Genomic DNA, 17768 nt, shown 5'->3' on the forward strand with positions numbered 1-17768 from the left:
TTCAGTTTGTATCGTTATGTCTGCAGTGAGCTGTGTTGTGATTTGGGCTTCAGTTTGTATCGTTATGTCTGCAGTGAGCTGTGTAGTGATTTGGGCTTCAGTTTGTATTGTTATGTCTGCAGTGAGCTGTGTATCGTTATGTGTGCAGTGAGCTGTGTTGTGATTTGGGCTTCAGTTTGTATCGTTATGTCTGCCGTGAGCTGTGTTGTGATTTGTGCTTCAGTTTGTATCGTTATGTGTGCAGTGAGCTGTGTTGTGATTTGGGCTTCAGTTTGTATCGTTATGTCTGCCGTGAGCTGTGCTTTGGTTTGTGCTTCAGTTTGTATCGTTATGTCTGCAGTGAGCTGTGTTGTGATTTGGGCTTCAGTTTGTATCGTTATGTCTGCAGTGAGCTGTGTTGTGATTTGTGCTTCAGTTTGTATCGTTATGTCTGCAGTGAGCTGTGTTGTGATTTGTGCTTCAGTTTGTATCGTTATGTCTGCAGTGAGCTGTGTATCGTTATGTCTGCAGTGAGCTGTGTATTGTTATGTCTGCAGTGAGCTGTGTATTGTTATGTCTGCAGTGAGCTGTGCTTTACATGTTTTGCTGTGTATGTGTTCACCTGTGCCTGTGCTGACTGTTCGTGATTTGCAGAAGCTTTACGGGGATGGTGATAATCATGAACACCCAGTTTAGTTTTATTCCCTGTTTGTGTATCTTCCCTTTCGTATTCAGTTTGTTGTGTTTCATTTTTGTTTGTCCTCATTAAAAAAAAACAAAAAAACACACACACAAATAAACACAGTTAATTTCTATTTTGTGGTATGAACACTCACTATTTTGTCAGTTCCATGTGTCTTTGGTGGTGGGTTGTTTTTTTTTGTTTTGTTTTTTTTGTGGAAGGGGGTGGGGTGGGGGGTGGTTGTTTCTTTTTCTTTTTTTCTTTTTTTTAGTGTATGTTAGCTTTTGAATTTTATTTGTATAAGTTTGTGGACATTTTCTTGCCCAGTTCCTGCTCCTTCCAGATTATACAGTCATTGTGTTGCATCTGTATTCATTACAGTCTTTATGTTTCAAATGTGTTCCTTGGAAAAAACAACAACAACAACAGAAAGGTTGGAAATATGTGTTTCCTTGTGTTGTGTACGTATTGACACGATCAGTGATGTGCGATAAACGTGTTGTTGTTTGTTGAGGCTTCTGTGTCTTGTGTGGTTCATTTGATGGTCGTGTTACCTGTTGTATGGGTTTGGTGAATCCTGTCAGTCTGAGCATATTGAGTCCTGTCAACCTGATGCATATTGAGTCCTGTCAACCTGATGCATATTGAGTCCTGTCGACCTGAGACATATTGAGTCCTGTCAATCTGATGCATATTGAGTCCTATGCATATTGAGTCCTGTTGACTGAGCATATTTAGTCCTGTCAATCTGAGCATATTGAGTCCTGTCGACTGAGCATATTGAGTCCTGTCGACTGAGCATATTGAGTCCTGTTGACTGAGCATATTTAGTCCTGTCAACTGGATGCATATTGAGTCCTGTCAACCTGATGCATATTGAGTCCTGTCGACTGAGCATATTGAGTCCTGTCAATCTGATGCATATTGAGTCCTGTCAACCTGATGCATATTGAGTCCTGTCGACTGAGCATATTGAGTCCTGTCAATCTGAGCATATTGAGTCCTGTCGACCTGATGCATATTGAGTCCTGTCGACTGAGCATATTGAGACTGAGCATATTGAGTCCTGTTGACCTGAGGATATTGAGTCCTGTCGACTGAGCATATTGAGTCCTGTTGACTGAGCATATTGAGACTGAGCATATTGAGTCCTGTCGACCTGAGCATATTGAGCCCTGTCGATCTGATGCATACTGAGTCCTGTCGCCTGAGCATATTGAGTCCTGTCGACTGAGTATATTGAGTCCTGTTGACCTGAGGATATTGAGTCCTGTTGACTGAGCATATTGAGTCCTGTCGACTGAGCATATTGAGTCCTGTTGACCTGAGGATATTGAGTCCTGTTGACTGAGCATATTGAGTCCTGTTGACCTGAGGATATTGAGTCCTGTCGACTGAGCATATTGAGTCCTGTTGACTGAGCATATTGAGACTGAGCATATTGAGCCCTGTTGATCTGAGCATATTGAGTCCTGTCGATCTGAGCATATTGAGTCCTGTCGATCTGAGCATATTGAGTCCTGTCGATCTGAGCATATTGAGTCTTGTCAATCTGATGCATATTGAGTCCTTTTGACCTGAGGATATTGAGTCCTGTCGACTGAGCATATTGAGTCCTGTCGACCCTAGCATATTGAGCCCTGTCGATCTGAGCATATTGATTCCTGTTGACTGAGCATATTGAGACTGAGCATATTGAGCCCTGTCGATCTGAGCATATTGAGTCCTGTCGATCTGACGATCTGATGCATATTGAGTCCTGTTGACTGAGCATATTGAGTCTTTTCGACCTGAGCATATTGACTGAGCCCTATCGTTTTGAGCATATTGAGCCCTGTCAACCGGATGCATATTGAGTCCTATCAACCTGATGCATATTGAGTCCTGTCGATCTGATGCATACTGAGTCCTGTCGATCTGAGCATATTGAGTCCTGTCAACCTGATGCATATTGAGTCCTGTCGATCTGAGCATATTGAGTCCTGTCAACCTGATGCATATCGACTGAGTCATGTTGATCTGAGCATCACCATCCTCTCTACTGTGTTTTTTTTGTTGTTGTTTTTCTTTCAGGCGGCTTATGGTGTGATGGTTGCTGTGATGGTATTTGGTGCTTTGAGAAGCCTGTTGTAAGTCGGAGGGTGGCAATGTCTGTTGTGGTGCCTGTGTCTGCTGAACAGGATTCTCCGTGTAGCATTTTCTGTGTAGACGTTGTGTGCTTCGCTTTAAACTGACCTGTTTTCTGTCTGTATGTGTGGTTGGTTTGTGCGTGTGCGTGCATGTGTGTGTTTGTGTTTGTGTGTGTGTGTGTGTGTGTGTGTGTGTGTGTGTGTGTGAGATTTAAATCGTCATTTCTCTAACCAGCATGATAATTTTTTTTGTATTGTTTGTTTATAAAAAAACAACAACCAACACACCTGTAACTGTCTGCTAGAATTGCAACTGTCTCGCTTTAAGTCTTGTTTGTAAATATTCCTTCATTATAAGATAACTCTTTGACAAAAAAGTAGTATAATAACTAAAGGAGATTATTGTTAAAAAAATCATCGACACAGTAATGCTTGTGATTAGAACACTATGATAACATCTGGTATGAGTTAATGACATAATCATTTATTTAAATGCCACCAACAGATGTGCTTTTTACCCAGTGTGATTTTTGTGTGTGCACATAATTAGTCATAATAATCATAATCTTTGCAAATCAGTTTTTTGTTGATTTTTTTGGTGTTTGTTTCTTGGTTTATTTGAATGAGACAAAAAAAAATAATTGAGAAAATCTAGAAAGCAGTCCTGATCACTGCATATGCAATAGTATAATGTTAGTTTGTCATTTTCTGTATGCTTTGTGCTTTTTGCATAATAGTAATGATAATAAGAGTGAAAATTAATGATAATGATGATGGTGATAATGATGATAATAATAATGATAGTAATAGTAATGATAATAAAATGAAAAGTGTTTATATAGCTCTGAATCATGTACAGAGATGAATAAAAGTGCTTACATACCAGTCATTCACACACATGCATAACTCTTAATATTAAAAAAAACAAAAACCAACCCAAAACAAGACAGGGGAGAGAGTGATTCAGGGAAGATGCACTTCTTTAAGGCCAGTGTTAATAGAAATCTGAAGAAACAGCAGAGCAGGAAGAGACGGGGGGAGGGGGGGGGGTCGCTATACTACAGCGCCAGCCTTTTTTTTTTTTTTTTCCTGCGTGCAGTTTTATTTGTTTTTCCTATCTTAGTGGATTTTTGTACAGAATTTTGCCAGGAACAACCCTTTTGTTGCCGTGGGTTCTTTTACGTGCGCTAAGTGCATGCTGCACACGGAACTTCAGTTTATCATCTCATCTGAATGACTAGTGTTCAGACCACCACTCAAGGTCTAGTGGAGGGGGAGAAAATATCGGCGGCTGAGCCGTGATTCGGAGCAGCACACTCAGATTCTCTGGCTTCCTGGGTGGACGTGTTACCTCGGCCATCACTCCGCTGTTTGACGAAGTGAAAGAGGGAGCTCATTCCAAGTGGAGGGTACAGACACAGAGTAGCAGTCCACTGTGAACACGGAAACAGAGTGGATCCAAAACTGATCGTGGAGAACGAGACGGGGTGTGGTAGTGAAGGCAGCCACAGAGACAGGAAGGAGCAGATTTGTTTATACGTTTATAACATAGGAGTGGAGTGATGGCCTAGAGGTAACGCGTCCACCTAGGAAGCAAGAGAATCTTAGTGCACTGGTTCGAATCCCGGCAAAGTCACCAGTATTTTCTCCCCCTCTACTAGACCTTGAGTGGTGGTCTGGACTCTAGTCATTCAGATGAGACGATAAACCGAGGTCCCTGTGTGCAGCACGCACTTAGCGCACGTGAAAGAACCCACGGCAACAAAAGGGTTGTTCCTGGCAAAATTCTGTAGAAAAATCCACTTAGATTGGAAAACACACACAAAAAAAATGCAGGCAGGAAAAAATACCCCCAAAATGGGTGGCGCTGTAGTGTAGCAACGCACTCTCTCTGGGGAGAGCAGCCCGAATTTCATACAGAGAAATCTGTTGTGACAAAAAGAATAATACAATACAATACAGTACAATACAATACAATACAATACAATAGAGTACAAGAGTGCTGATCTTTTACTTTATTCTGTGTGGGACAGGGAACCAGTGCAGAGATTGTGCTCAGATATTCTATGGAGTTTGTCAGCGTTCCGTCATTGAGCCTCCACATTAGTTTGGATAATTTGTGATTTATTGAGAGCCCTGGAAAATGGGCTATGGGTGCCTCAGAAAATGCCTGTGTTAATAATAAGACTGGTTTGTCGTGCAACGTGTGCACAAGCTCATTCATGTACAATTTCAGTTTTCAGTTTTGAGTCAAAGTGTGCAGAGCATTCATATACACTACACCACATCTGCTGTTTAAAAAGATCATTTAGAAAAAAAAAAGTATTGGTATCAGTAGTTCAAGGAGGCGTCACTGCGTTCGGTCAAATCCATATACACTACACCACATCTGCCAAGCAGATGCCTGACCAGCAGCGTAACCCAACGTGCTTAGTCAGGCCTAGAGGAAAAAAAAATAATTAAAAAATAAAATAATAGATAAATACATAAAAAATACTACTCCTAATAATGATAATATTTATAAGGCGCAAAATCTTGATGAAGTCAATTCTAAGCGCGCGCGCACACACACACACACACACACAAAAAAAAAAATAAAAACAAACAACAAAAAACCAAAAAAACAATGATGATAAATAAGCAAATAAATGTAAAACATGCAGACACATTCACACACAGACACACACGCACACACACACACACACACACACACACACACACTGTGTGTATTTAGTGCTAACCTTACACTGTGTGTATTTAGTGCTAAACATTTAATGCTTCTTCTTGTCATTCTCAGCATTTCTGTATTTCTGGAATTATATACATACATGTACAGTTTGTATTCTTTGTTATTGCATTTTGGAAAGTGCCAAATGCTGATTTGTCTTTGGATTTTATCATTCTGTAATTCTGGAATTATATACATACATATACAGTTTGTATTTCTACTTTGTTATTGTATTTTGGAAAGTGCCGAATGCTGGTTTGTCTTTGGATTTTATCATTCTGTATTTCTGGAATTATATACATACATGTACAGTTTGTATTCTTTGTTATTGCATTTTGGAAAGTGCCAAATGCTGATTTGTCTTTGGATTTTATCATTCTTTTTCCCTTTTTTATTTTTTTTGTTTTGTTTTTGTTCTTTTTTTATTATTCAAAATTTTAGTGTGAATTTGACTCTTTCCTTTGTAGCGTCTTTCAGTTTCTCTCTCTGTGTCTCTCTTCTGCTTCATCTTTCTCTGTTCTCTTTGTGTGAAAATGGTGACAGTATTTCCTGTATCTGTTGATGCAAAATACTGTGATAATGCACACCACTAACAATATTTTCTAAAGTAATAATTAATGCATACTATAGTGACAGTATTTCTTGTCTATGACAATGCATAGTAATGTCAGTATTTATTGTCTATGTTAATTCATAATAGTGACAATATTTTCTGTGATGAAGTATACTAGCGACAATAATTATTTCCTGTGATAATGCATACTAGTGACTGTGTTTTCTGTCTGTGATAAAGCATACCAGTGACAATGTTTTCTGTCTGTGATAAAGCATACCAGTGACAGTGTTTTCTGTCTGTGATAAAGCATACCAGTGACAATGTTTTCTGTCTGTGATAAAGCATACCAGTGACAGTGTTTTCTGTCTGTGATAAAGCATACCAGTGACAATGTTTTCTGTCTGTGATAAAGCATACCAGTGAATGTTTTCTGTCTGTGATAAAGCATACCAGTGACAATGTTTTCTGTCTGTGATAAAGCATACTAGTGACTGTGTTTTCTGTCTGTGATAAAGCATACCAGTGACAATGTTTTCTGTCTGTGATAAAGCATACTAGTGACTGTGTTTTCTGTCTGTGATAAAGCATACCAGTGACTGTTTTCTGTCTGTGATAAAGCATACCAGTGACTGTGTTTTCTGTCTGTGATAAAGCATACCAGTGACAATGTTTTCTGTCTGTGATAAAGCATACCAGTGACAATGTTTTCTGTCTGTGATAAAGCATACCAGTGACAATGTTTTCTGTCTGTGATAAAGCATACCAGTGACTGTGTTTTCTGTCTGTGATAAAGCATACCAGTGACAATGTTTTCTGTCTGTGATAAAGCATACCAGTGACAATGTTTTCTGTCTGTGATAAAGCATACCAGTGACTGTGTTTTCTGTCTGTGATAAAGCATACCAGTGACTGTGTTTTCTGTCTGTGATAAAGCATACCAGTGACAATGTTTTCTGTCTGTGATAAAGCATACCAGTGACAGTGTTTTCTGTCTGTTTTCTGTCTGTGATAAAGCATACCAGTGACAATGTTTTCTGTCTGTGATAAAGCATACCAGTGACAATGTTTTCTTCAACAATGAAATCAGCAGCAGTTAAAGATTCACGTCATTTGTAATGAATTTTAAAAAGAAAAAAGAAAGAAAAGAAAGAAGGAAATTTGAGGAAAACTTGATGGCATAGAGAAATGGATGGGTGAGGTGGCTGCACGATTAGGTCACTGGATACTTACCTAGAGTTCCCCCAGTTAGATCCAGGGTTTCAATGCGTCTGATTGGTGGAGTGGCTGCACGATTAGGTCACTGGATACTTACCTAGAGTTCCCCCAGTTAGATCCAGGGTTTCAATGCGTCTGATTAGTGGAGAATTTTCTTATCTCTTAGGTTAACTCACTCAGTATGGCCAGTCCTCTCTTCTCCTCTACACAGACCCTTCGGATGTCCAGTGGGTGTCTGAATGACCCAACCTTTAGCTTCCATCATCAGAATTGTGGTATTCCTTGTCAACATTCATGTCTCCAGTATAAGAGCCTTCCGCTTGCAATATTTTGATGATGGTAATTGGGGTGAAACGCCGTTCGTATGGAAAGAGTTAACATTTGTGCAGACCTGCTAGTGCCTGAACCTCTTCCATGTGTACACACATGCAGAAGATCAAATACGCACATTAAAGATCCTGCAATCTATATCAACTTGCAGTGGGTTATGGAAACAAGAACATAATTAACATGCACACCCCTGAAAACAAGATATGGCTGCCTATACATGGCAGGGTAAAAATAGTGGTAAAAGCCCACATGTACATAGAAATTAACACGGGAGGTGCAGCCTACGAACGCAGAAGAAGAAGAAGAAAGATAATTGCATGGAACTCAATATTCATATTGTTTGGTGTTTATTGAACGGATGCTTAAGTTGATTGGGTAATGTGTCACCACCATCACACTTTACAAATTTGATAATTGTTGAAATAACATCAGTCCATCAGCATTCTCTATACAATGTCGTGTCTGCCTTTTAGGTTGTGTCTGATAAGATTGTATGATGAAGTTGGCTTATGGTTCTGGTGGTGGTGGTGTTGTTGTTTTTGTTTGTTTGTTGTTGTTGTTTTGTGGAGGGCTGATTTGATTGGTGTGTGTTGTCCATGATTTTGTGTTGGAAATTCAAAGTTTAAAGATGTAAGTATGAAATGTTTCCTTTTCCTTCCCTGATGTTTGATATGTTTATGTGTGTTTGAAGTCAGTGGTTTACAACTCAGCTGAATTGGGTTGTGTGTGTGTGTGTGTGTGTGTGTGTGTGTGTGTGTGTGTGTGTGTGTGTAATTGAAAATCTTTTTTCATTTTTCAATAATTCTTTTTGCAAATGGCAGAAGAATGTCTCTAAGACAGTGGGATACAATGGAAAATTGAAGAAAGAAAGATCCAGTGATATAGTAACATTCAGAGGGGGGCTGATTATTCGTTGTTGGTTATTGTTGTTGTTGATCCATATGATTTCAGTATTTCAGTATCATGATTATGTAATGTGATCACTGTTTTCAGTTCTGCATGCTGACTGTTGATGAAATTCCTGTCCACGTCTGTTAACTGTTCAAGACTTTCTTTATCAGGAGCTTACGTTGTTGTTGTTTTTGGTTTTGTTGTTGTTGTATAGTAAGTTAAGAATATATGTCAATTTGGTTTTTGTGTAGTTTGTTTTAAAACTTTATTTGCTGTTTATAGAGCGCATAGAGCTTGAAGAATATGCGTTATAACAAGATATCTCAATGAATAAACAGATAAATTATAGATAAGCGATTTTATATTTATGATATTCATAGTTCACATGGAAATCAAAGTGCTGTGGGTAAGCACACCATAAGCTTTAAGCATGTTGATGCTCCTTTTTCTTTTCTTGTGTGGATAATTCCTGTGTGCTGTTGAACAACCAAACATTATTTAAACCAGTAAGTGTTGCATGGTGGAAGAAAAAAAGAATTAAAAGGAGAAAAGTGCAATGTGTGAGCACACCATAAGCTTTAAATGTGTTGATGTTCTGTTGTCTTTTCTTGTGTGGATAATTCCTGTGTACTGTTGAACAAGTGAACATTATTTAAACCAATAAGTGTTGTATGGTGGGAGAAAAAAAGAAAAGAAAAAAGTGTAGAAAAAATGATGACTGTTTACAGAAAATACCAGAACAAAGTGGGCACCATGCTGTATGTATCCTCCTTCCTGACCTATATGTCAGGGTTCATTTTGTGGAACATCGACAACATCTACTGCCAGCACCTCAGGTCAGCACAGTGTAGTGTGTGTGTGGTGTGTGTGTGGTGTGTGTGTGTGTGTGGTGTGTGTGTGTTGTGTGTGTGTGTGGTGTGTGTGTGTGTTGTGTGTGTGTGTGTGTGTGTGTGTTTGTGTTGTGTGTGTGTGTGTGTGGTGTGTGTGTGTGTGTTTGTGTGGTGTGTGTGTGTGTGTGTGTGGTGTGTGTGTGTGTGTTGTGTGTGTGTTTGTGTTGTGTGTGTGTGTGTGTGGTGTGTGTGTGTGTTTGTGTGGTGTGTGTGTGTTTGTGTTGTGTGTGTGTGTGTTTATGTTGTGTGTGTGTGTGTTGTGTGTGGTGTGTGTGTGTGTGTTTTGCTTGGTGTGGGTATAGGTGGTTTTGGGTGTGAGAGTGAATTGCTGTGCGTGTGTGTGTTTGTATGTGTGTGTTAGTGTGTGTGTGTGTGTGTGTGTGTGTGTGTGTGTTTTGCTTGGTGTGGGTATAGGTGGTTTTGGGTGTGAGAGTGAATGGTTGTGTGTGTGTGTGTTAGTGTGGGTGGGTGGGTGGATGGTTGGTGTGTGTGTGTGTGCGTGTGTGTGTGCGTGTGTGTGTGCAAACTGCTTTCAGAGACCTGAAGGTACTGTTTAAATATATTTTGTATGATAGTCATGTCTGACAGTGACCACCAGAACAGCAGAGGAGGCAACTGCTGCCCTGACTATCTTGGCTACAACTTGATTACAGTGGAGAGTGTCTTGCCCAAGTTACAACCCCTCTCTGTCAGTCAATAGGCCTTTTGGACAGTTGACATTGGGGATGGTTCCCAAAGGCCAGCTAGCCCCCAAGGCTGCAGCGCTAAGAGTCGGTGCAATTTTACCCCATAGTTTGAGAGTCAGTAGTCCTTCACAAAAGACTAAGCTGTAAATGAATTACAATTGCAGTGAAGAAACCATTGATCATATTGACCATATACATGATACAGCTGTTGGCCTTACTGCGAGCTGATGTCAGTCTGATGATAATGATAACAGAAATCACTGCAAGCTGGTGTCAGTCTGATGATGATAATGATAACAGAAATCACTGCAAGCTGATGTCAGTCTGATGATGATGATAACAGAAATTACTGCAAGCTGGTGTCAGTCTGATGATAATGATAACAGAAATCACTGCAAGCTGGTGTCAGTCTGATGATGATAATGATAACAGAAATCACTGCAAGCTGATGTCAGTCTGATGATAATGATAACAGAAATCACTGCAAGCTGGTGTCAGTCTGATGATAATGATAACAGAAATCACTGCAAGCTGATGTCAGTCTGATGATGATAATGATGATGATAATGATAACAAAAATCACTGCAAGCTGGTGTCAGTCTGATGATAATGATAACAGAAATCACTGCAAGCTGATGTCAGTCTGATGATGATAATGATGATGATAATGATAACAAAAATCACTGCAAGCTGGTGTCAGTCTGATGATGATAATGATGATGATAATGATAACAAAAATCACTGCAAGCTGGTGTCAGTCTGATGATGATAATGATGATGATAATGATAACAAAAATCACTGCAAGCTGGTGTCAGTCTGATGATGATAATGATAACAAAAATCACTGCAAGCTGGTGTCAGTCTGATGATGATAATGATGATGATAATGATAACAAAAATCACTGCAAGCTGATGTCAGTCTGATGATAATGATAACAGAAATCACTGCAAGCTGGTGTCAGTCTGATGATGATAATGATAACAGAAATCACTGCAAGCTGATGTCAGTCTCTGATGATGATAATGATAACAGAAATCACTGCAAGCTGATGTCAGTCTGATGATGATAATGATAACAGAAATCACTGCAAGCTGATGTCAGTCTGATGATGATAATGATAACAGAAATCACTGCAAGCTGATGTCAGTCTGATGATGATAATGATAACAAAAATCAGTTTCAGTTTTCCATGGAGGCATCAGTGCATAAGGACTAATCCATATCAGCTGCACTACATCTGCTGGGCAGATATCCAACCAGCCGCACAGTGCAACACGTTTAGTCAGACCAACCAGCCGCACAGTACAACACGTTTAGTCAGGCCAACCAGCAGCACAGTACAACACAGTACAACACGTTTAGTCAGACCAACCAGCAGCACAGTACAACACGTTTAGTCAGGCCAACCAGCAGCACAGTACAACACATTTAGTCAGACCAACCAGCAGCACAGTACAACACGTTTAGTCAGACCTTGAGTGCATGCATGTATATTTGTGTACCTGTGGATTTCTCTCCACACAATTTGTGTACCTGTGGATTTCTCTCCACACAATTTGTGTACCTGTGGATTTCTCTCCACAGAATTTTTGCCAGAGGACAGCACTTACGTTGCCTTGGGTTCTTTGTCAGTGTGCCAAGTGCATGCTGCACGTGGGACCTTGGTTTATCATCTCATTTAAATGACTACATCCTCGCGCTGGGACTATACGGCATAGGGGCGCGTCCCCCAGGCGGCGGATGGGGGAGCCCTCCCTTTGGGGGTTGCACCAAATGATATGGAATAAAGTGCCGTGGACCCAAATAGTCTAGGAGAAGGACAACTCTGATTTCAAACCCGGGCAGATGGAGTCTGTTAGCCTCAGCAGGCAGTCCTTCCAAGAGAAGGAAAACTCCCAAGAGAAAACCCGGCCAACTGCAAACCTTTACCAGAACAGGAGATCACTGAAGATGGCGCCACAGTGGCCTCTCTAAGGGGCGTGATCTAATCAAAACTGGCCGTGCACACACTCTACGACACATGACTACGCAGACAACGCTAGACTGATGTGGTGTCGTCTTCCTGGACCGTGGCCTGGGGGAGACGGTGCTGGGCCCTCAGCCTCAAAGGGGCCCATCCTCTACTACCCAGCCTGTGGAATTCGCTAGTTTACAAGATTTGTATTTGTATTTCAACAGATTTCTCTGTGTGAAATTCGGGCTGCTCTCCCCAGGGAGAGCGCGTTGCTGCACTACAGCGCCACTCATTTTTTGTGTTTTTTTCCTGCGTGCAGTTTTATTTGTTTTTCCTATTTAAGTGGATTTTTCTACTTTGCCAGGACAACCCTTTTGTTGCCGTGGGTTCTTTTACGTGTGCTAAGTGCATGCTGCACACGGGACCTCGGTTTATCATCTCATCTGAATGACTAGATATATTTGGTTGTATAATTACACCCATTATTTGCTTTAGTCTTCTATGTTTACTTTGAGTGTATTTCTTGTCATGTATCTGCCATTACATATTCAAACTGATCTATTTATAAATTCCACCTAGAAGTTGTCAGAACAAAGGCAGTGCAAACTCAGAGAAGCCAGTTACAGTGGTGGGCTGCCTGTATCGTCATATGACCTACTTTTGGCTCTGCGAGCGACGAAAAGTCCATCACAAAAGCGGTCTGCACACCCTCTCCCTAATGATAAGAATAAAAAATGATGTTGACCGGTTGATGGTGGTTGATGTGCAAGCGCGTTGGGTTACCCTGCTGGTCAGGCGTCTGCTTGGCAGATGTGGTGCAGCATATATGGATTTGACTGAACGCAGTGACGCCTCCTCGAGCCGCTGATCCTGATGCTGATTGTGATGTGCGTGCAGGTCACTGAGGCGTGACAAGCTTCATTCTGCAGCCACTCCCCTGTTTGAGTGCCACGCTTGGTGGCACATACTGGCTGGTGTCGGAACCTACCTCTGTCTGCTGTTTGTGTGAGTGTGTGTGAGGGGGGTTGGGGTTGCGTGTGTGTGAGGAGGGGAGAGGGGGGTGTGTGTGTGAGAGAGAGAGAGAGGTGTGTGTGTGTGAGGGGGGGTTTGGGGTTGCGTGTGTGTGAGGAGGGGAGAGGGGGCTGTTTGGGGCCGGCAAGGGTGGTGGTGGTGGTGTGTATGTGTGTGTATGTGCGTGTGTGCATGTGTGTGTGTGTGTGTGTGTGTGAGAGAGAGAGAGAGAGGTGTGTGTGTGTGTGTGAGAGAGAGAGGTGTGTGTGTGTGTGTGTGTGTGTGTGAGAGAGGTGTGTGTGTGTGAGAGAGAGAGAGAGGTGTGTGTGAGAGAGAGAGAGAGAGAGGTGTGAGAGAGAGAGAGAGAGAGAGAGAGGTGTGTGAGAGAGAGAGGTGTGTGTGTGTGAGAGAGAGAGGTGTGTGTGTGAGAGAGAGAGGTGTGTGTGTGTGAGTGTCACACTTGGTGGCATATACTGGCTGGAATACAGTGCAGTGCAGTACAATACAGTACACTACAGTGCAATACAATACAATACAATGCAGTACAGTACAATACAGTGTAGTGCAGTACAATACAGTACACTACAGTACAATACAGTGCAATACAATACAATACAGTACACTACAGTGCAATACGATACAATACAGTACACTACAGTGCAATAGAATACAGTGCAATAGAATACAATGCAGTGCAGTACAATACAATACAGTGCAATAGAATACAATACAGTGCAATAGAATACAATACAGTGCAATAGAATACAATACAGTGCAATAGAATACAATACAGTGCAATAGAATACAGTACAATACAATACAGTGCAATAGAATACAGTACAATACAATACAGTGCAATAGAATACAGTGCAATAGAATACAATACAATACAGTACAATACAATACAGTGCAATACAATACAATACAGTGCAATAGAATACAGTACAATACAATACAGTGCAATAGAATACAGTACAATACAATACAGTACAATACAGTGCAGTACAATACAATACAGTGCAATACAATACAATACAGTGCAATAGAATACAGTACAGTGCAGTACAGTGCAGTACAGTGCAGTACAATACAATACAGTGCAATAGAATACAGTACAGTGCAGTACAGTGCAGTACAGTGCAGTACAATACAATACAGTGCAATAGAATACAGTACAATACAATACAGTACAATACAGTGCAATACAATACAATACAGTGCAGTACAATACAATACAGTGCAATACAATACAATACAGTGCAGTACAGTGCAGTACAATACAATACAGTGCAATACAATACAATACAGTGCAATACAATACAATACAGTGCAGTACAATACAGTACAATACAATACAGTACAATACAATACAGTACAATACAATACAATACAATACAGTGCAATAACATACAGTGCAGTACAATACAATACAGTGCAATAACATACAGTGCAGTACAATACAATACAGTGCAATAACATACAGTGCAGTACAATACAATACAGTGCAATAACATACAGTGCAGTACAATACAATACAGTGCAATAAAATACAGTGCAATACAATACAGTACAATACAGTGCAGTACAATACAATACAGTGCAATACAATACAATACAGTGCAGTACAATACAATACAGTGCAATACAATACAGTACAGTGCAATACAGTGCAATACAGTGCAATAACATACAGTGCAGTACAATACAATACAGTGCAATACAATACAATACAGTGCAATAGAATACAATACAGTGCAATAGAATACAGTACAGTACAATACAGTGCAATAGAATACAGTACAATGCAATACAATACAGTGCAATACAGTGCAGTACAATACAATACAGTGCAGTACAATACAATACAGTGCAGTACAATACAATACAGTGCAATAGAATACAATACAATACAGTACAATAGAATACAGTACAATACAATACAATACAGTGCAATAGAATACAATACAATACAGTGCAATACAGTGCAATACAGTACAATACAGTGCAATACAATACAGTACAGTGCAATAGAATACAGTGCAATACAATACAGTGCAATACAATACAGTGCAATACAATACAGTACAGTGCAATACAATACAGTGCAATACAATACAGTACAGTGCAATACAATACCATCCAATGCAATACAGTCCAATACAATACAATGCAATACAATACCATGCAATGCAAAACAGTTCAACACAGTACAATACCATGCAATGCTATACAATGCAATACCATGCAGTGCTATACAGTTGAATACAATACAACACCATGTAATGCTATACAATGCAATACCATGCAGTGCTATACAGTTCAATACAACACCATGCAATGCTATACAATGCAATACCATGCAGTGCTATACAGTTCAATACAACACCATGCAATGCAATACAATGCAATACCATGCAGTGCTATACAGTTCAATACAATGCAATACCATGCAATGCAATACCATGCAGTGCTATACAGTTCAATACAATGCAATACCATGCAGTGCTATACAGTTGAATACAATACAATACCATGCAATGCAATTCAGTATAATACAATGCAATGCAGTACAGCACAATACAATACAACGTTGGTGTTGTTGCAGGTCTTACATGCGCTACACCATTCTGAACATGTCTCCTGAGGTGAAGGTGAGAGGTTTGTGTGTGTGTGTGTGTGTGTTTGAGTGTGTGTGTGTTTGAGTGTGTGTGTTTGTGTGTGTGTGTGTGTGTGTGTGTGTGTGTGTGTGTGTCTCTTTTCCAAGTTTAGAAAACGACCATTTATAAAGTCTGGCTTTAGATAATGAAAATAGCTGAAGTAATTACTATGAGCTGGAGTGAAGTGAAAGATGAGAAGACAGCAAATGATAGAAGTAATTACTATAAGCTGGAGTAAAGTGAAGTGAAAGATGAGAAGACAGCAAATGATAGAAGTAATTACTATAAGCTGGACTAAAGTGAAAGATGAGAAGACAGCAAATGATGGAAGTAATTACTATAAGCTGGAGTAAAGTGAAAGATGAGAAGACAGCAAATGATAGAAGTAATTACTATAAGCTGGAGTGAAGTGAAAGATGAGAAGACAGCAAATGATAGAAGTAATTACTATAAGCTGGAGTAAAGTGAAAGATGAGAAGACAGCAAATGATAGAAGTAATTACTATAAGCTGGAGTAAAGTGAAAGATGAGAAGACAGCAAATGATAGAAGTAATTACTATAAGCTGGAGTAAAGTGAAGTGAAAGATGAGAAGACAGCAAATGATAGAAGTAATTACTATGAGCTGGAGTGAAGTGAAAGATGAGAAGACAGCAAATGATAGAAGTAATTACTATAAGCTGGAGTAAAGTGAAAGATGAGAAGACAGCAAATGATGGAAGTAATTACTATAAGCTGGAGTGAAGTGAAAGATGAGAAGACAGCAAATGATGGAAGTAATTACTATGAGCTGGAGTAAAGTGAAAGATGAGAAGACAGCAAATGATAGAAGTAATTACTATAAGCTGGAGTAAAGTGAAGTGAAAGACGAGAAGACAGCAGATGATAGAAGTAGAGATGAAATGAATTATCTGCATTTAATTCTTTTTCCTGTTTCTTTTTTGTTTTGTTTTTTGTTGGTTTTTTTTTGCTTTTTTTTTTTTTTAACTATAGTAAAGTGAAAGGCAGAAAGACAGCAAGTGATAGAAGTAGAGATGAAATAATTAACTACATTTCACTCTTTTTTCTGTTCTTTGTTTGTTTGTTTTTTGGGGGGTTTTTTTCAACTGTAGTAAAGTGAGATTCTTCTTTTTCTTCTTCTGCATTCATGGGCTGCAACTCCCACATTCACTCGAATGTATGTGAGTGGGCTTTTACGTATATGACCGTTTTTAACCCGCCATGTAGGCAGCCATACTCCGCATTTGGGGGTGTGCATGCTGGGTGTGTTCTTGCTTCCATAATCTACCGAATGCTGAAATGGATTACAGGATGTTTAACGTGCGTATTTGATTTTCTGCTTGCATATACACACGATGGGGTTCAGGCACTAGCACGTCTGCACATACATTGACCTGGGAGATCGGAAAAATCTCCACCCTTTACCCACCAGGTGCTGTCACCGAGATTCGAACCTGGGACCCTGAGATTGAGAGTCCAACACTTTAACCACTCGACTGTTGCGCCCGTCAAAGTGAAAGATGAAAAACAAGACAAAAAAAAAGACAGCAGATGATGTTGTAGATATGAAATAACTACATTTCACTCTTTTTTTTCTTTCTTTCTTTGTTGTTTCAGTTCCTGTTGAGCGTCTTTCCGTACGTCAGTGTGCCCAGTGCTGCGCAGAGACTGAAGCTGAGTTAGATCTGTGCTGTGCTGTGGCGTCTTTGGCGTGGCATCCATTGTGCTGCAGCAGTTCCCTCTCCCTCCCCAACCCCCCACCCACCCACCCATCACCCCTCTCTGACCACCCACCCCCTTCTCTTCTCCATCGTTTTTCCACTTGAAAACTTTTTTTTTCTTTTTTTTTTTTCTCTCACAAGCAAGAGGAAGCAGTTACATACCATGGGTTTTGGGGGTATTTTTTTGGGGGGGGGCAGGGGGAGGGCATCAGGGGGGCTGGGGGGTTGTTTGTTTTTTTACCAGGCTTTGTCCACCCTGTATCTTTCCTTTTTTTTTATCTTTTATTTTTACAAACAAGAGGAAACAATTTGTTACCTTGTTTGGGGTGGGGGTTGGG

General features: G+C 40.2%; 1 protein-coding gene across 2 annotated transcripts in view; it reads left to right on the top strand.

Annotated features, from left to right (window-relative positions):
- LOC143288954 (alkaline ceramidase 3-like) overlaps window positions 1-17594 on the top strand; it is a 43147-nt gene extending 25553 nt beyond the window's left edge. Inside the window, exons 7-11 of one of the 2 annotated variants that reach the window (XM_076597642.1) lie at window positions 2735-2790; window positions 9239-9346; window positions 12940-13047; window positions 15659-15704; window positions 17327-17594. In XM_076597642.1, coding sequence (XP_076453757.1) covers window positions 2735-2790; window positions 9239-9346; window positions 12940-13047; window positions 15659-15704; window positions 17327-17392 — 384 coding nt within the window. In that variant the 3' untranslated portion in view covers window positions 17393-17594. The remainder of the gene's footprint in view (window positions 1-2734; window positions 2791-9238; window positions 9347-12939; window positions 13048-15658; window positions 15705-17326) is intronic. The other variant, XM_076597641.1, reaches the window with a different exon arrangement.
- The last annotated feature ends 174 nt before the right edge of the window (window positions 17595-17768 follow it).

Source organism: Babylonia areolata, chromosome 13 (assembly GCF_041734735.1).
Source record: "Babylonia areolata isolate BAREFJ2019XMU chromosome 13, ASM4173473v1, whole genome shotgun sequence".
NCBI classification, from domain to species: domain Eukaryota; kingdom Metazoa; phylum Mollusca; class Gastropoda; order Neogastropoda; family Buccinidae; genus Babylonia; species Babylonia areolata.